Source organism: Palaemon carinicauda, chromosome 44 (assembly GCF_036898095.1).
Source record: "Palaemon carinicauda isolate YSFRI2023 chromosome 44, ASM3689809v2, whole genome shotgun sequence".
Taxonomy (NCBI): domain Eukaryota; kingdom Metazoa; phylum Arthropoda; class Malacostraca; order Decapoda; family Palaemonidae; genus Palaemon; species Palaemon carinicauda.
The window spans coordinates 31,976,220-31,996,323 of record NC_090768.1 but is presented as its reverse complement, the minus strand read 5'-3'; the positions used below and the strand labels follow the sequence as shown (position 1 = coordinate 31,996,323).

At 41.5% G+C, this 20,104-nt stretch overlaps 1 protein-coding gene across 3 annotated transcripts in view; it reads left to right on the top strand.

Annotated features, from left to right (window-relative positions):
• Positions 1-8,884: 8,884 nt before the first annotated feature.
• Positions 8,885-20,104, top strand: part of Mitofilin (inner membrane mitochondrial protein mitofilin) — an 83,996-nt gene continuing 72,776 nt past the window's right edge. For all 3 annotated transcript variants that reach the window (XM_068366501.1, XM_068366502.1, XM_068366500.1), the window contains exons 1-2: positions 8,885-9,029; positions 14,764-14,913. In XM_068366501.1, coding sequence (XP_068222602.1) covers positions 8,985-9,029; positions 14,764-14,913 — 195 coding nt within the window. In that variant the 5' untranslated portion in view covers positions 8,885-8,984. The remainder of the gene's footprint in view (positions 9,030-14,763; positions 14,914-20,104) is intronic.

The following is a 20,104-nucleotide window of genomic DNA, read 5'->3' as shown; positions in this document are numbered from 1 at the left end:
ACAAGCAAGATTTACTGTGAATCTCGTAGTATAGTTTTTGCAATTGATCATTCCTGTCAGCATGAATGGAAGTAAGCTTTTAGTAATCTAAACGAAGCTCCGATATATTGATTATTAGACTTAACAGTTTTGATTGAATTAATTATTTGCTTGCTAGAAAAAAAATGAAATGGAATTTTATCGATGTGGATGATACCTGGGCATTAGTTTCCGTATCGTTCAAGAATAAATAACAAAGATGAGATGTAAAGGATTAGGATAGGATTTTCGCAAATCCTATCCGAAAAAATAAGAAGAGTTAAAAGTTTATCTAAACGCTCAGTGTTGTTGACTTCGTGTGTTCTTTCGTCGATAAGTCATGATATCAGAGATAAAACACCAAGTGTACATAAGTCATAAAGTTTTATGAAGAAAGCGCCGCAATGGAGTAGAGTACTTTTCAAGCCTTGTTGGTATAATTCTTAAAATTGTCGAACTTAATATTACTGAGTATAAGATTCCGAAATTTGAGAAAGTGATTGAATTAATTCTGAAATGTTTGGAAGGAGTTGAAGCCTTCATACAGGCAATTATATTCTACGATTGTTGCAATATATTTTGTTGTGAATAATGTATTGGAAATGGCGAAAGTTGACAAATAAGGTGTCCTTATTTAACTTGATACCTTTCAGCTTTTGATACAATTGTTCATAAACAATAAATAATTAATTTTCATTAGTATTAACGATGAAACTTTTGATTATTTGAAAAAAAAAATGACTTCCACGACAGAAAGCATTGACTGTAGATCAAAATTATTATTTATCCAATGGAACATTAAGAAGATGAATGTCCCAGGGAGAGATTTAAGCGCCAAAAATTTTGCATTTATCCCATTGGTACGTCAAGATTCATTTAAGCGCATTAAGAAGTCGTGTTATTTACGGATGCTACACAGATTATTTTACTTCTTGATAAATGACGTTGAGGATAATTATGAGAAATTAAGCGATTTTCTAACTTGTGTAAATCTAAACAACTAAAAATAGAAATAAACTTAATATATGGTGCAGGAGAAGAGAAATAATTCAAGAAGCATTGACGATATTCTTGCATATAAACTAAAGATATTTTGGTCCCGATAACAAATAAAACTCGTGACCTATGTGCGCCATTGGATTGTAATTTATCTCACAGTGCTCAAATAAATAGTTTATTATGAGTCACTGAATATTATCTCATAAATATTGCTTTGGATAGAAATATCAATAGTAAAAAGCTGCCAAGAAGCTAGTGAATGATTGCGTCATTATTGGAGTTGACTACTGCAATTCTATCTATAACAATTTATCCAAAGTACAACTTAGTAAATTGCAATATAGAATAAACAAAGCATCAAGTTGATAAGTGGCGTCAAGTACAACTTCATCATCATCATCATTTCAGCCTTCAAAAGTCCTTTGTTGGATGTAGGCCTTCCCCAGGTTCCTCCACAGACTTCTATCGCAAGCTATTCTGTGCCACTGTTGCTTATGTTGGTCTAAGTCATCTCGCCAGCGGGTTTTTTGTCTTCCTCGGTTTCTTGTGTATCCTCGGGGTGTCCAGGTTGTTCGTGATGTCCATTGCGAAAATTAGAAAATATGATAAACAGTATCGAGATTGATAATGAGAGTTACACTCCGAAGTAGTATTATCCCTTTACTGATTGAGCTTCAATGAGTGCCTATTAGAACTAGAATATATTTCAAGATATGTGCAAAGACTCATCAAGTTATCAGAACTGGATATCCAAAGTATTTAAGAGATTTGGTACACATCGTTCCGTGTTCGTGCAGCTAACAGATCTTGTTTGTACGAATGGTTTGAAAGTATTTGAGTCAAGATGCCCCTCAACTTTCAAACATGCAAGTCTAAAGGTTTGCAATGAACTCACGTTTGAAATGAGGACTGATAATATAAAATATTTCAAAAAGACTGTTCTATATAATTCCTCGAATAAATTTCTTAAAAAGCATATACAAGAAACCAAGCTTGTAGTTCTTATGATCCGAAACTTTTCGTCAGTAGTGAGACGAGAAAAAGGCACGAGAGAGTAATGCATTTCATTCAGTCACCAAGACAATGAAAACTGGTGCTTGACGAACAAATAAAGAAGTCTTGATGTTTTCAATTAATTTAAAGAAATTAATATATAATACATAAAAATTTATCTTTTTGAGGTATGTGTTCGTCGATTTGTTTAAACTGAAAATTGAATTTATCCGTAGAACAATGGTATTCATAACTCAACTTCTCAAATGCGTGGTATTCAATTGTTGTTATTACTCATATTCTATACATAATTGATTTGCTGAACGCTATAGGGAAAAACGATTGTATGAACGTCCCTACCGTACGAAGATCATCTGTGAAATATATCCAGGTAAAAAAAAAATACATATATATATATATATATATATATATATATATGTGTATATATATATATATATATATATATATATATATATATATATATATATATATTGACCCCATTCCGTGCGGAGCTTGTGGTTGCTCTCCGTCTTGTCTGGAAATTAAGTTTCTTATTCTCTTCATTCAGACAACCCCTTTTATTTGTTTGTTACAAACTGAAACTTTCTAAGACACTTGGCTCCTCTATTTCCAAATGGCCATTTCTTAAAATGATTACAGTTTTTTATTTCTTCGGGCTACTCACCAAATAACTGGGATGTTACGGGCTGAAAAAAATTCTTCCTGAAAATTTGCTTGTGTCTCGGATTTACACTGGCTGTCTATTAAAGCGAGAATTGAGTTTAAAATATGTACAATAACCCACCAAGTTATCAGACACGGTCGTACAAAATATCTAAGAGAATTGCTACATATTGCGCAGCCAACAAATCGTCAAGACACAAGAATAGTCACAGATGGTTTCAAACTATTAGACCAAAGATACATTTCTACCGTTTGCTCTAGAGCCTTTAAATATGCGGGCCTGAGACTATACAATAGGCTCCCACGAGACATCCCAATAACTGAAGATATTAAGGTCTTCAAGAGGAAACTAAAGACTTTCTTATTCTGCGAGTGTTTTGACAGTGATGATCAAACAGTTCCACCACTTCAACTGCCTGATTAGGAAGATTATTCTACAATCTGGTCACACTTGGAATAAAACTTCTAAAATACTGTATAGTATTGAGCCTTTTGATGAAGAAGGCAAGACTGTTAGAATTAACTGCGTACCTAGTACACTGTACAGGATGGTATCGACTGGAAAGATCTGAATGCAAAAGATCTTACTTTACTTTACTGTAAGGGCTGCTTTTCTGGTCCTGTACAGCAAGGGAACCCTACTTTCTACAGGACCTCCACAATTGTTTTATCATGTTCATTTGAGAGCATTCAGCATTTCACATCGCGAATTGCTCACTTACTGTTAAATCGTCACTATCGATGCACTCACAGAATAAGTTTCCTCTTGAAAGCCTTGATATCTTCAATCATTCAGATGTCTCGTGGGAGCTTATTGTAGAGTCTCGTGTCAGGACGATTTTTATGGCTGCACAATATGTAGCGATTCTCTTAGATATTTTGAATGACCAGTTCTGATAGCTTGGTGGGTTATTGTACAAATTTCAAGTTCAATTTTCGCTTTAATCGGTAGCCAGTATAAATCAATTAGAATAGGAGTAATCCTTTCTCTAGGTGGGACACCTTTTATCAGTCTTGCGGCTCCGTTTATTATGCTTTGTAATGTCTAGTGTTGTCTTTTTGGTAATTGTGTTAGTAATTAAGACTGAGCTGCCTGTTCCCAATGTGTCATACTCATTTAAGATATATATATATATATATATATATATATATATATATATATATATATATATATATATGTATATATATATATACATATATTTATATATATAGTATATATTCTTACGAAGCTGGTCTTCATGAGAGTAGAATATTCCATTCGTGTATTTAAGAGATGTATAGCCAGCTCGTAAGGTGAGTTCCACTCAGATATGAGTAAGTAATGTATGTAAATTACATAAGACTTTCGACAATCCTTTACTTGTATTTTCGTTCAGTTCTGTATATGTAAATTTCCGTTATCTTAAAGAATTAAATTTCCATTTCACATAGTTTTGTTACAAAGTCTTGTGTAATTTTGTTAAAAGGTACGCTGTATGACACACATGTTAAGGATTGCATCATGTTTCCACGTGGTTGGAAGAGGCATGAAAATTCTAGTCAAAAGTTTTTTTTTCTTTTTTAATGCTGTGAGAGGAGGTGGGCGGAGTTAGCTGAGAGAGAGTTGTCTCGCAAGTAACGTTAGTACCCTTTCTTCAAATTACAAAGTTGGCAACCTTATGCCGCTAGAGCCATGCCCCCATAATACAAGAATTATTTACTAGAAATTTCTAGAGTGAATTAAGATATTATATAAGGACCTACCAATGCATAGAAAACAGAGAGATCCAGCCTAACCCTCAGAAGAGCCATCGTCTGACAGTCCTCTCCGGTATCTATTCAGCCGCTACATAATTCCTTTCAAACATGAATAGTGTTTTCCTCTCAAAATGTGAATAATGATTTCTTTCTGACATATGCCATGTATAGTGTTGAATAAAATATTGGTGATATTATTACGCAATTAATTTAAAAGTGATGTGTGTTAAGGTAAATACAATTTTCTAGCATAAATTTTTGTAACTGGCCCTGTGAGATTAGGTTAAACAGTGAAGTGTATCTATTTTGCTTAGCCGTTCGGTAATCTTGCGTGAGCCGAAGGAGGTAAGAGTATCAGTTAAGTATATGTAAGTGTAATTCTGATTTATTTATAAGTGTTAAAGTGTCATTTACTCATTAATTGTCAAAATTAGATATTTTTATGAATTAATTTCTAGTGGAACAAGTGATTGTATGATTTTTTTTAAGTGTCTTTCTTTTTGTCTTAGTCTAAGGGTTAGTTCAGATTTAATATTTTGAGTGCTTTCATTTCCGTGTTAATTTTGAATTGTTAACTTTTTATAGAATATATTTATTTTTGTAAAGTGTGTATTATTTCGATCACCAATAATTATTTCAGAGCTTTGCTCGTATCCCCTGACTGAGAACCGAAGTAAGGAGTTGATTTAAGAATAATTCCCGTTAAATGTAAAGTAATTACCCAGCTTTGTATTGATTGTTAAGTAAAGAGACCTTTACTTATTTAGTGTTCATAAATATTATAGTCTGGGAGTTGTGTATTATTCTCAGAGCTTGGAGTTATTTCTCTTACGTTTCAGATGTAATATAAAGCAGGTGAGTTTTGGAGCTCGGGAATTTACGTAATTCGATAGTCGTAATATATATAATTTTGGGTGCCCAGACCCTAGGATCTAGTGAGTCTATTTTAAATATTGGCGATAACAGGGCCATGTTTTGATCAAAGGTCTGATCAGTTTAGTATTAATAGTATTCTGTGTATTGAAAAGGTATGTATTTTTTGGAGAGGTATAATTTTTTGTAAAGTACAAAATGGCTAAGTTATATGTACAAGAGTTTTTGGATTACCCAATTGTTCAGGAATTGTCGGAAGCTAAAGCTCAGTGGTAAATCCCAAATCAAGTGTCTAGCCTTCGAAGTGTTGATAAACTCAGGAAAGTTGCCAGAAGAAGATATTGCAGGAGGTCACGACCTTTTGGAGAAGGCTGAAGCAGAATTCATAAAGAAGCAATTATCAGATGATCTAGAAACTAAAGGAATGAAAGCAGAAACGAATGTAGAGGCTGAGATTAGACGAATTGCAGTGGGAGAGAACATGATTAAGTTGAAGATGATGGCAGAACGGGAAGAAAGAGAGAGAGAGAAGAGTCAATAGAAATTGTAAGATGGGAAGAAAGAGAGGGAAATGGAAGCAAGAGAAATTGCAAGACGGGAAGAAAGCGAGAGAGAAGAGGCAAGACGGGAAGATAGTGAGAGAGAAGAAGCAAGAGAAATTGCAAGACATGCAAGGGAAATGGAACTGTTGAATGCCCGTGCGAGGTTGTCGTAAACTCAGACAGGTGTGACCGCTGATATGCACGATCCTATGTTTGATGTGGCTAAGGGACAGAGGTTGATCTCGAAATTTACAGAAGAAGCTCCTGACGAGTTCTTCGATCATTTTGAAACGGCCGCATCGACGATGGAATCGCCAGAAGATAAATGGTCTGTGTTATTGCAGAGCTGTCCTTATTGGAAAGAACGCAGAGCGTATCTTGCCTTGTTTCAGGACCAGAAGGAGGAGTATCAAGAAGTGAAGAGTGTGCTGCAAGTGTATCAGATGACCACTGAACACTATCATGAAATATTTCGAAATATGTGGAAGGATGAGAAAATTACTTTCCTTGATTACGCTCATAAAGTATGACGATGTTTTAAGAGGTGGATAGAAGCTGCCAAAGTGAGAGAGATGGTTGATTTAGAAGAACTGATAGTGCTGGAACAATATTTACAAGGAATTCCTGAACATATTCGAATATACTTGAGAGAGAGAGGTGAGGAAACTTGATAGAGCCACTTCACTGAGTGTAGACTATAATATTATTGGTCGTAAACCCTCTTCGGGTATGAAGTTTCAACTGTCATTCCGAACAAGTATCAAGTACTCGCTGAACCATGGAAACCAGTTTAGTAATAACTATGGGAACAAGTTCAATAGTTACAGCGGAATTACCACTGGTACTGTTCCAAAAGCAGAATGTGACAGTACCACAACAACAAGCGTCGAATCGTCCTCCTTCAGGTGTTATGAAAGACATGCAGAAGATTAATATTGTCTGTTATAAGTGTGGCAAAAAAGGCTATATCAGTAAGGAATGTTGGTCGAACCAACCGGAAGCAGTGGTTAAGGGTAATTCAACTCCACAGAATACGAAGACGAAGAATCAAACGAGAAAGTTTGACGAGGAAAATAAACCAGCTAACGTTTACATGATGAACAAGATAACCACATACAGTGTGGATGCCTTTAAACTGTATATTTATGAAGGTATGTTAGCCACTCTGGATGGGAGAAAGCAGATCACGATCAAGATATTGTGCGACACAGGATCTAATCATAGCGTGGGGACACGAGGTGTACGCCCATTGGTGGAACAGTCTCTCACAGGAGATTTGGTCATTTTGAAGGTGAGGAGGCACTCCTATTTGCTGTATGAAACTGTTATGCGAGTTGGTGGCAGATCATTTTGATTTTACGGTAAAGGATTCATTGACTGTCGAAGGAGTGAAAGTCCTACTGGGAAATGAGTTTGGTGGAGCGTCGTTTGTGCCTTGTCCCTTTGCAACGGAGAAACCACTGAAGTATAATCCTACGACTGAACTTGAGAAAGACTACTCGTATCTGTTTCCTAGTTGTGTGACGACTAGGAGTATGACAAAGAAAGTGGCTGCAGAAGAAGACAGAAAAACTGAAGGAACATTGAACTTGGAAGATTTGTTTACAGAAGAGGTTTCTCACGATAGTACGCAAGAGGAGAGCTCCCGAGAGAGCCTGAGAGAAGAGGAATGACAGACGAATGAACAGGAAGATAAGGAAGCAATGGATCTGAAAGAAATAGAAAACTCAGTATTAGAAATAGGGCAAGTGAGTCGGAAAAGGCTGACAGGATTGCAACGGAAGGATGCGACGTTAACAGGATTAATGTACCGTGTGGTGGATGAGACGGAGGTGCAGCAGTCTCCCACCTGTTATTACCTCAAGGATGGGTTGCTTATGAGGAGGCATAGACCCGCCGATATGCCTGGGAATGCTGAATGGGGCATATACCATCAGATATTGATTCCCGCACCGCTGAGAAGATAAGTGATTGCCGTAGCGCATGAGACGGGGCACATGGGAATAAGAAAGACGATAGAGAAGATCTCTACATTGATAATGTTTATCTAACTATATACGACTCTTAGAATTTTAGGTGTGACTGTTGGAAATTTACTTTTGAGAAATACATTCAAGTCAATTGTTTCTTCTTCAGTTGCACAGGAAATTGGCTTAGTGAGAAATTTATTTAGGATTAACGGTAGTCAATGTATCCTGAAAAATAAAAATAATTCTTTCACGTCACAAAGGAATGTAACTGACAACACATAAAATATATAAACTGCACTACGTTGAATAAAACGGATGACCATACTGTGAATTCCAGCCATTGCAAAAGTTATGACTTGTGGTGGAAGAGATTAGCAGAAAATACGGACCATGGATATTAATGATGTTATAAATTGGGCCTATATAAATATTCAATCTGTTGATAATAGACGTACTCAAATTCGAGAATTGATACATGAGAAATATTTCGACATAACATTATCTGACACATGGTTAAATGACTTCAACAAGGTTAAGGTTGTTGAAATTCCTCATACATGTGCATTCCTTCATATTTTGAGAATAGGCAGCTTATGTGGAGGGAATTTTTAAGTACTTCGATAATGTGACTTTGACATTAAACACGAATTATGCAGTTTTATAAGCAAAACACCTAAAAATGTATATAAAAACAAAGTGATCTTGTAGGTCCTGTAATGAGTAGGATTCCCCTGCGTGACAGAAAAAGGAAAGCACTTCAAAGCAGCCGTTGAAATTAAACAAAGTACAATATTCATTCACATACTTCTTTACAAAAGCAATGTTTCTAAGGTGATAACCAGAGATTCTTAATATATTTCTTATTTGACCACTGAGTGACAGATTACAACCAAGTGATACACCTAGGTCATGAACATTACTAGATATTGGGACTAAATTGCCATTAATATATTTATTTTAATGTCATCCAAGTTTCTTAATGAATAGATAGTCATTCTGTCACACTAGAAATAAAATAATAATAATAATAATAAAAAAAAAAAACAATACGAAAATTGTACAGTTCTAATCACGTACGGTAGAAAAGACCAATATGACGGTGGTTTTGGTGGATCGGATCGTCTGCCTCCTCCGCTTGGTGGGAAGATTTACCGGTTGAGGCGATAAAATGCTACGAATAACTTCAAGACTCAATTCTCATGTAACATCTAAGGTAAGGCGAAGTCTTGTGGCCCTCCAAGTATCAGCTGCTGTAATTTGTCTCATTATTTGTGTGCAAATAATCCAGAATCAAACTTTTGTTTTGATTTGTTTTCCTTTGCATGATCAGCTGATGTGATTGCCATATCGGTTCTAATTGACCTTGTATTTGACCTTATAAATCTGCTATCGTCTCATTTATTTGGTTTTTATCGTGATCCTTATCTCAGCAGTCAAAGGCATGTGTAGAATATGATTTTTTTATTTAAAAAGTATCTATTTTGCTTTCTAATGTGCTCCATCCATTTTCTGCATGTCACAACGGTAAATGGCCAACCCAATTTTGATACTAATCTTGCGTAACCTAGTCGAAGAAAGTCTTTTTAATCGCTAAGACATTTCATAGAAAAGACTTTGAAAGAACTATCTTACATTGCTCATTATGCAGTTCATCGTTGGGAGAGTTAGGCTAATTGTTATTAGGGGGTCCTACCATAGTTAGGGTACCAGTGTCAAGGTGAGCTTTCAATGATTATTTCACATTAAGGAAGTTATGAAGGGCCCAATGGAGGGTATAGCTTTAGAATATAGGTGACAATGGTAGAAATTGACTCTGGGGTGCATGTATGATACCGGTGTGATGGTTTGAACAATCCCCCGGTCTCAGAATTCTCCTTGATAACCTGCGCATGCGCGAACATTACCGTTTGCCAGTGCATACGAGGTTGATGATTTATTTTCCTTTAATGGTAGCGTGCGCAGCTTAACATTACCGCTTGCCAGTACATACGAGCTTGATGTTCTATTTTCATGCGAGCGAAGCGAGCTAATGGTGGAAAAGAACCATTATACAATGTCAAGGAGAAATCTGAGTCCGGGGGATTGTTCAGACCGTCACACCGGCCACCTGTATGTCTTATTATGTCTAACTTAAAATACGGTAGTGTAAGGGGTAAGGACACAGCCTGTAGCTTAGGTTAGGGGGGAAAGTTTAGGTTAGTTGATGTCCATTTTTAATGAACACGTGAGGAACTGGCCTCTGATATACAAAGGCTCCTTGACTCCTTTGTTAAAACTATGTATATGCCTTGTCTAGTTATCAGAGGTCCAGAAACATGGTCTTAAGTATGCAAGCTTCCTGAGATATTCACACTTTGCCTGAATGTTATATTCTTTTATAAATTGTTTCTGTAATAATGATATCCTGCTAGGTGTATGCTTAGCCTAGCCCAAGTTTTTAAAAGTTACATGGGCGAAGCTAGTTAGGCTAATATATATATATGAATTTTTTTTCCAGCACTAATTTTACCACTTGTGACCTTATGTTATTGTTATTTTTATTTTATTTTTACATCATAACAATTGTATGATGGTTTTGCTCATATTGTACTAATCCCTCTTATTCAATGTTTACCAAATACTGAATAAGAGGGGATTTTTTATGATTTTTAAATTGACAAAATTGGTGATGTTGATAGAAATTTTCCTAACATAATATTAAGCCAGTGAATAAATTTTGCCGCATGCATGCTAAAGTAATTTGTGGTGAAATTGTTGCAGTTGGTTGAAACTTTGTTATATTTGTTGTAGAAACATGATCATTCATTTTAAACTATGATAATCATAAATGATGCAAAATCAATCAAGAAAGTTGATATAATGTACAGTATTATAGTATGGTAGGAAATTGTTTTTAGAGATATCATGAGCGTTGAGACAAGGGTTAATTTCTTCTGATTAATTAAAACTACCATTACTTGTAATATTTCAGTTTATATGATGTATTTAAAAGTTTAATAATTATATGTTTGAAATTCATTAATTATTACTGTAATTTACTGGCTTCTCCAATTTTGCTGATATTTTGGAAACATACATACCCCCCTTAACTTTTTCTAATACAAAATATTAATTTTAAAAATTTTGGCATTCAACATACAATCATCAACAAAGTCAAAGGACAATTTAGCCAATTGCCAAGCTTGTTTTTATTGGCCTTTGACTTTGCTATGATTTACTTTTTTGGTGTCAGCGTAGTGCAGCATTTCTCGAGGGCGAAGAAACCCTCTCTTATAGTCTCTTCCCCCTTTGACGCCGGCCAACCCATAGGCTGGTGGCCTCCCCTCTTCTCCGAGTGCAGCGACCAGGCCTTCTCCGCAAAGGAGTTGCCCACTTGTGGTTTCTCCTCCTCCTTTCAAAATTTGATGTCTCTTGTTTCCTGCGAGTTCATCGGAAGGAGGGCTGCTTGTGTCCTACGAAGACTTTGACTTCGGTCTTGTTCCTTTTCACTGGTGACACCTCACTCCCTTGTTCTACATTGATCGGCAGAGGGAGTGCATAGTCTGAAGCAGACTCCTTTGCCCCCCGGGAACTCATTTCCCTTCCACTGGTTAGGTTGTTCTCCCGAGTATTTTTTCTTCAGCTACCCCGGTAATTATTTTCTGAATGAAATTGTTTTTATTCCAACTTTTTCTACAGTGCTTATGACACAAAACTTCTTCATTCTGCGATGGCAGCCGCCAGTGGGAATGCTTAGTCTTTAAAATGTTCCTGTATCTCTTGGGGACTAGTGTTTGGAATAAAAATCTAAAACTAAGTCGACCTGAATATCCCAAAGATGTTCGAAAGTTTCTAAAAAGTTAACTAGATAATGAATTTTGTAATAGTATGTGACTTCATCAATCTCCAGTCATATATACTTAGGGTGACCAGATCAGTGAATTCTCAGAGGGTTTCCATTAGGAAACGAGTTTAGGCTGCACAACTATCATTTGGCGGCCCTTTGGCCGCCCATGTATAAATGGTCATATTAATTTTAATACATCGCAAGGAAACAAATCTAATAAAGTTATACCTCTCTTCCATGTTTTCTTTCAATCCTGTATGATAGAGAATTAATCTATTGGAGTGGTTACAGTGGTAGCTTTTTTATTATCTTTTTCTACTTTCAACATTTCAAAATCAGGATTTTGATTTCGAAATAAAAGTTTTTAAAAGTTTTTGAAAAATTAAAATTCTATAGATTCGATACTACAGTACCTTTATTGGGATACCTTTCCCATCCGCAGGTTAAGTTATCCTCCCGAATGGTTTTTCTTAAGCTAATTAATTTTGAATATAAATAATCTAATCTGATGACCCAGATCATCTGTTACTTTGCCCAGTAAGGTGTTTAAGGAGACGGACCTGAGAAGATTGTTGACAAATAAGAATATCCGCTGAGGAGTCGACCTCCTTGTCCCTTCCCCTAATTTGACGCTCCCTTCAAATGCATCAAAGAAAGGGGACAGCCACATGCTGTATCATGTGACCTCCAGGCTCTGGTCAGAGTCTGAATGGTACTGTCATTTAAATCTCATAGAACTAAGGGCAGCCTTCCTATCCTTACAGCAGATACATCAGTCCCTGGTAAGTCACTCGGTGGTATTGGCGAACGACAACACCACGGTAGTGGCTCACATCGAACAAACAGGGCTGTCCCTGTTTTTTTGCGCAACACCTCTCTCTTCTAGCATGGTAGGATAACGGGCAGAAACCAAGTCTGTATCCTTATCAACTTGATCCATACCAGACGAGCAGGAGTATGCTCATTCTCTTCTGAGCAGAGCTACTCGGATAGTGGTCCCGAGCGGTCTTTGTATCTTCCTGTGGCCTACAAAGTCCTGATGTTTAGGAGTTTCCCAACAGTGGATCTCTTTACGACGTCCCTGAACAAAGGGCTTCTGCTTAACTGTTCACCAACCCGTATCTCTAGGCTTCATAGCAGGATGCCTCCAGCAATGGCAAGTCAACATTGGCGTTTTAGCAGTTTTTCCCCCGCGTTGCTTGAGGACAAGGGTGCTTAACAAGGCAAGATCATCTGTGGTATGGTTCCCGTATGTTCTTCAGCTACTGACAAAAGTCCTGATAAAACTCCCTCCATGACACGATGTACTCTAACAGCCACATGTCAACATCTTTGACAAAGCCGTAGCTTTGCTGCGACTTCTTGCATGGAGACTATTTAGCACCTCCTCTCTCATAGAGACCTTTTTAGATAGTGTCGTGGAAAGGGTACCTCTCCCCATGATGTCACTTCTCCAGCAATAAAGGAGTTCTTTGTTTACCTTTGGGAGAAAAAGCTTCTCGGCGATGGAAGGCCACCGCTTGTCCTTGAGCCTCTCTTTCAGATTGAAGGGAATTAATCTTTCCTCTGTGTCGGCATTGCCTCTCTTCATACGGAGGCTCGAGCCTACCTGCCCTCAGTCGGAAAGGAGACCTCCTCCATGGAGCCCTCCCTACGACCCATTACACCAAGCAGCAGATCATCACCTGACCTCGATGACAGGTCTCCCATTCGTGTTGTCTTCGGCCAAGAGAGTTGGTGAATCCCATGGGCCTCCTTCAACGTCTCATTCTCGACGATCGGCCAGATAATACTTGTACTCAAATTCGCTCCTGGCTGCTCGGATCCCAGATTCAAGTCCATCGGGTTGGGAGTCCTTTGTAGCATGACCAATGATCCAGATCAACAGCTACTATGCCAGTGAGGAAATTGAGATATACCTCAAGAAAGCTACAGTATCACGCTCCTGAGTGTTAGCACACACTGTCAGCTTAGGGAAGGTTGAGAAAAGGATCACCAAGAACAAGTTCTTGGCTTGGATTTGCATTGAATCCTGGTCCTTTTCCTTATAGAGGATTACTAGAGTGCATAACTTCAAGGGCAGGAGTACGCCCCTATCGTTTACAAAAACTACTCTTGACGCAGGCCTTGTCAGTGGGCATGTGGAAGCGTCAGAGAACCTTCACCGCTCACTTCCTGCAAGACGGGACTCACAGGAACATGGAGACATTCTCCAATGACCCTGTGGTGGCTACACAGTAAATTGTTTAAACACTTCAGACTCCTTGATGGACAAGAAGAAGATGGTGGAGGGCAGAGTTTAACCATTATCAAGTCTGGGATGAATGACTGACTCCTTTCTTTTATCTTCCCCCTGTGGGGAAATAGCCCCTATGGTACTCCACAAAGGTGGTCTCTGCTGTCTGCAGGTATAACATTTCCCTTGTGTAACCTGGTATAGAGAGATATATATGTTGCGTCCCCCTACCCCCTGGCGAGGTGGGATTGGGTAATATGTATAGTTGATTCTAAGATTTTTATGTTTCTGAGAATTCTTACCTAGACTAGTCGCACTGGTAGTATCCCAAAATCACACAGATTGCTCGGGCTGCAAACCTTGCTTTGCACAAATTGTTTAGCAAGGTGTCAGGGTTTCTCAGTTAAGTGCGGAGCAAGCACTGGAAAACATGCTAGTCAAATACCAGCCAGTTGGTTCGGACTTCCACCCTCCTAAGAGGTGTATCAATCCGTATAGATAGCAAAAGTGTTTGTATTAGTGTCGGAACAAATGACACATTTGAAAGTAATCTGTATTTTTCCTAATTTATACTAACCTGTAGCTATTTATACAAATTGGCCCACCATCACCTGTCCCTCGATAAGTCCTACCTGTAATAAAAAGTGGCTAGACTAACTAGCGGTTGGGTTGTTATGCCTCGCTAAAAGTCTTATGGCTAATCCTCCAGCTTTGCCGAAAGTATAATCCCTATAAATATCTATAGGTTTGTATCATTATAAAAAATACAAATTACTTTCAAATTTGACATTTTTTTTTGTTTTACTTTTTGATACTTTATTATGAACATTTTTAGATTTTCTTTTTAAATGAAAGACTAATGTAAAGTAATTAACAATTTTTCAGGTTGTCCGATCGGGAGGTGGACGACGGTTACAATCCACCTACTCAGGAGGTGGTGGAGGTGGTGGCAAAGTATTAATGGGAACAGCAGCAGCGACAACTGCCGTTGCAGGTGTTGTTGGGTACTCAGCTTGGAGCCCTGAAAATAGAAAGGTGACAAGATCCTGTAAATTTTAACTATTTCAATGAACTGATTAATTGTTTTATCATTTCTCTTTTGATCTAAATGGCAGGTGATGCATAATTGTTATAAATGTAAGAAACTTAGTTGAAAATAGTAATTTTTATACAGTATTCTAAATTTAATGTTCAAATATTTCTCTTTGTCATTACCACCACTTCATGTTGGGCTAAGGTACCATTGAAGTACTGTACAGTACATTAATCACTTCACACATGCAACTCATCTCTTCTTTCTCATTGTTATCCTTACATTAAGGGGTGGGTTATCTGATGCGCCCCTCCACAATACCTTCTATCAAAGGTATCGTCTTCCGCCATACATATATTCTCCATATCATCCTTCACCTTATCTTGCCATCTAAATCTCTGCCTCTCTCAATCTTCCCCTTTAACATGTTCCTTCCAAACCATCCTCACTCACTCCCCACTATCCGCCATCAACATGGGCCCACAGCATCTTAGTTGTGACACTCCTACCACCTATGTAATCTTACTCTGCCTGCCAATCTTATTCTATCATTTTCCAATCTTCCAAGTAATAATACCTATAATTCACCTTGTCATTTTTATCTCTGTTCTCTCAAACTTTACCTCCTCTTGTAATCTTCGAACCCATGTTTCCAATCTGTACATTAACACTGGTCTTATTATTGTGCTCTAGATTTTCACTTTTCGATTGGTTGGCAATTTTTTATCACATACCACTCTTGCCCCCTCCCTCCACTTCCCCCAGGCTGTTTTTATCTTATTTTCATAGGAAATAAACTGTAATACAATATAATTTTTTTCAACAAGTCCAGAGAGGTAAAACTTTTCTCATATGGGGTTTACCAAAGGCATCTAGACTGAATTGATAGAAAATGCAGGTTTGTTCCGTAACCGAAATACAAACCACGCTATTTACAAAGGGTATTACTTTTAGCGTAGCTGAAATGGCGAGCCATTAGAATTTAACGAGGGTGTATTACCCCCGCGCTAGTTAGCGGGGGGGTAGGGGAGTGGTAGCTAGCTACCCCTCCTCCCCCTCACACACAGGTGAATACTCACTTTCACTTTTGGCTCGGACTGTGACAGACGTCTCTGTCTTGGTCCTCGCTTGGCAGCCATTGTTTGTTTTGTCTTTACTTAATCGCTTACTTTTCATTTACTCAATATATATGTAAACATGTTTTCATGTTTGTATATATATTTGAGTATAGAAATGAGTAAGTTTCCTTTTCAGATTTGTGTGTGTAGTGTACGATATCTACGTGGAGGCCTCGGCAGTTAGGCCACCACGGCGTATTTTTATGGGTGGCGATCGAGTTTGACTTAAGTCTTTCTCTCTCTCTCTCTCTCTCTCTTGAGGTCGTTCACCCTTTTACTACGTGTTACTACGGCCTTGTAGCCTAGCTTCCTTTCAGTGTGGGGGGTTGCTACACCGTACGTTTGTCTCAATTAGTTATGAATCTAATTGTAGTTTTTTTTTTTTTTTTTCAGCTTGTAGAACGATTCCTTTCGGGGTTTTCGTTCTTTCTTTAGTGTTCATTCATTTTTAAATTTCATAATTACATAGTTACATAATTATAATTGTTATAATTCTGTTTTGGTTACAGCTCTCCTTCCGCGAGTGTAAGTGGTTGTGAGGGCACGTGCCTGTTGTGTAATTTTTGTTCCTTTCCCTCGGGATTCCTCTTCGGAGCCTTCCCGGGGGAATGAATGTGTATTAATATTATTTGTTTTATTTTTTTACAGTTACCGATCTAGTTCGTTTCTGTAATATAGCAACGGTGTGAGCTGTCTGGTTGAGTCCTGGGGATTCGGCTGTTGCTGCCTCCCCCCTTGTATTTTCGTCAGGGGCGTGTCTCCTTCTACTGGTAGTACTCCCGTGACGACGGACAGCTCTCCAGTTCATTTTAGAACTCTCAGGAGGCTTGCATCCTTGGGCGGGTAACTTTCCTTCCGAGGGAAGTTTTTCCTGTCCAGGCTTGAGTTTTTCCCCTTTTGGGGGGTTCTTCTCTTGCCTTTTTTTCGTGCGACTATGCTCTTGGTGCTGAGCGGTCGCACCTGCAGTTTCGCTCAAGGGGCTGGGCAACTGCAGGAGCTCCTCTTCGGAGGATTGCTCCTTTTAGGTCACTGGCTGACCAGTCTCTTCCACGAAGTGTTTCTCTTTCGTTCGCGAGAGAGTACACTCATAGAGACTCCTCTTCGGAGGTTTCTCCTGTTGCTGTTGCTGTTGGCCTCCCTCGCCGTAAGGCCCACCGTCCGCCTCGTCGTAAGGGCCTCTCATCTCCCTATAAGGGTGCTTGAGGCGCCTTTTTGGATCTCCGTTTGTAGCCTACAACTCCTTTTTCTCGATCTTCCGCCTTGGTGCAGATGGACAGCAGTCTGATCTCGTCTTCCGACGGGCAACGGTCTTCCCGACGGACAACGGTCTTCCCGACGGACAGCGGTCTCCCGACGGACATCAGTCTCCCGGCGGACAACGATCCCTTCGGGGCAAAGGGTTGCCCCTACGGGGGTTCTTCCCTTGCGTGTCAGGGTTTCCCTGCGCGCCCTTCTGCTGTGTTCTCTCCTGCTCCTGCTCAGTGTGAGCACACAGGCGCTCATCAGCGCTCTCCTGTTCGTCAGCGCTTTCGAGATGATCATCCCTGCGGTTCCTGTTGGTTCCTGTTACGCGCCCTGTGCGCCCACGTTCGCCCTTGCGATCTAGAACTTCGGTTCAGGTCGGGGTCAAGGACTCTTCTTCTTTGCGCAGGCTTCCACGCGTAGCCTTCTGCTCGTCAGCGATCATCAGCTTGTCAGCGATCATCAGCTCGCCAGCGATCTTCAGCTCGCCAGCGGTCTTCAGCTCGCCAGCGATCATCAGCTCGCCAGCGATCATCAGCTCGCCAGCGATCATCAGCTCGCCAGCGATCATCAGCTCGTCAGCGATCATCAGCTCGTCAACGATCATCAGCTCGCCAGCGATCTCCGGATCGCCCACGTGTGTTACAGCCGGCACACCAACGTTCTCCAACACTTCTGAAGGAACATGGTTCGCCAGCTACTAGCTCACCTGCGCATGCTGATCGCCATCGCGCGACCCTCAACTGCGGATGCTGATCGCCATCGCGCGGCCCTCAACTGCGGATGCTGATCGCCATCGCGCGGCCCTCAACTGCGGATGCTGATCGCCATCGCGCGGCCCTCAACTGCGGATGCTGATCGCCATCGCGCGGCCCTCAACTGCGGATGCTGATCGCCATCGCGCGGCCCTCAACTGCGGATGCTGATCGCCATCGCGCGGCCCTCAACTGCGGATGCTGATCGCCATCGCGCGGCCCTCAACTGCGGATGCTGATCGCCATCGCGCGGCCCTCAACTGCGGATGCTGATCGCCATCGCGCGGCCCTCAACTGCGGATGCTGATCGCCATCGCGCGGCCCTCAACTGCGGATGCTGATCGCCATCGCGCGGCCCTCAACTGCGGATGCTGATCGCCATCGCGCGGCCCTCAACTGCGGATGCTGATCGCCATCGCGCGGCCCTCAACTGCGGATGCTGATCGCCATCGCGCGGCCCTCAACTGCGGATGCTGATCGCCATCGCGCGGCCCTCAACTGCGGATGCTGATCGCCATCGCGCGGCCCTCAACTGCGGATGCTGATCGCCATCGCGCGGCCCTCAACTGCGGATGCTGATCGCCATCGCGCGGCCCTCAACTGCGGATGCTGATCGCCATCGCGCGGCCCTCAACTGCGGATGCTGATCGCCATCGCGCGACCGCACACCTGCGGATGCTGATCACCATCGCTCGACCCTGCGCATGCTGACCACCATTGCGCGACCCTCAACTGCGTATGCTGTTCGCCATCGCGCGATCGCCCACCTGCAGATGCTGTTCGCCATCGCGTGACCCTGGCATGCTGATCACCATCACGCGACCCTGCGCATACTGATCACTGCTCGCGATCGCTGACCTTCGCATACTGCTCGCCAACGCACGATCGCTCACCTGCGCATACTGCTCGACCATCGCGTCGGCATAACACAACGCGCCATCGCCAACCTGCGCGTTAGCGCTCACCAGCTCACCACCGATCGCTTGTTGATCCATATCGCCAGCGGTCCTCCTTGCCCACGCGGCAGCGCGTTTCCTCGCCATCGCGCTAACGCTTGCGTTCGCCGCCTCGGACTCGCTCTCATCCACGTGCCCACCCTCACAACCGCTCGCCTGCGCGACCGCTCGCCCGTGCAACCGCGCGACCGCTCGCCCGTGCAACCGCGCGACCGCTCGCCCGTGCAACCGCGCGACCGCTCGCCCGCGCAACCGCGCGACCGCTCGCCCGCTCGCCCGCGCAACCGCGCGACCGCTCGCCCGCGCGACCACTCACCCGCGCAACCGCGCGCCGTGCAACCGCACGACCACTCGCCTGCGCGCCCACACGCCCACGTGCCTGCACGTCTACGCTCATGCTCTCCAATGTTCGCCCACGCGCGAACCAACGGTTTTTCCATCGCGCGGACGGATGGTGTTCCGTCGCGCGAACCTACAGTGTTTCTTCGCACAAATGTCGGCTTATTTCTTGCAGTATCCATTGTTCGTCTATGGGTTATCGCTCGCCGACCACCAGGAATTCCCGTCGCGCGAGCTCCAGGGCAATTGCGACCACGATTCCCAATAGGGTTTTCGCAGCATGACCATCCTGGCGAGTTCTTCTGGAGCGTATTTCCAGAACACTGCCTCACCCCGTAAACACAGAGCATGGCACTTGCAAGAATAGGAGAAACTTAAGGGAGATCTGAGCAACACTCCTCTATTCCTGAACCTGGGTTAGCCCTTCCCCGTCATTCCCTGGAAGGATTTTTGGCGGGGGGGCTTTCCGTTCGAGATTTCTCCATCGGACAAGGGGTGACTGCTTACCTCTTCCTCTGGGAGCTTACCAGGTTCTTTCCCTCCTCGGGTACGGCCCGAGGTTTGGTTCAAGGAAGCTACAGGAAGATCAAGGGTACTTTCCTCCTCTCGAGCTCAGGCACCTTGGCCTTTCGTCGTTAAGTATCTAACTTGCGGACAAGCTCGATGTTGTACCATCTGGACGCGCTGACTGAGGGCTTCCTTCGGGTGTCTCATCTGTGGAGGTCGACGACCTCAGACACCCTTCCATCCTTGAGAAGAGTTTGTTTGTGCCCAAGGACAGAG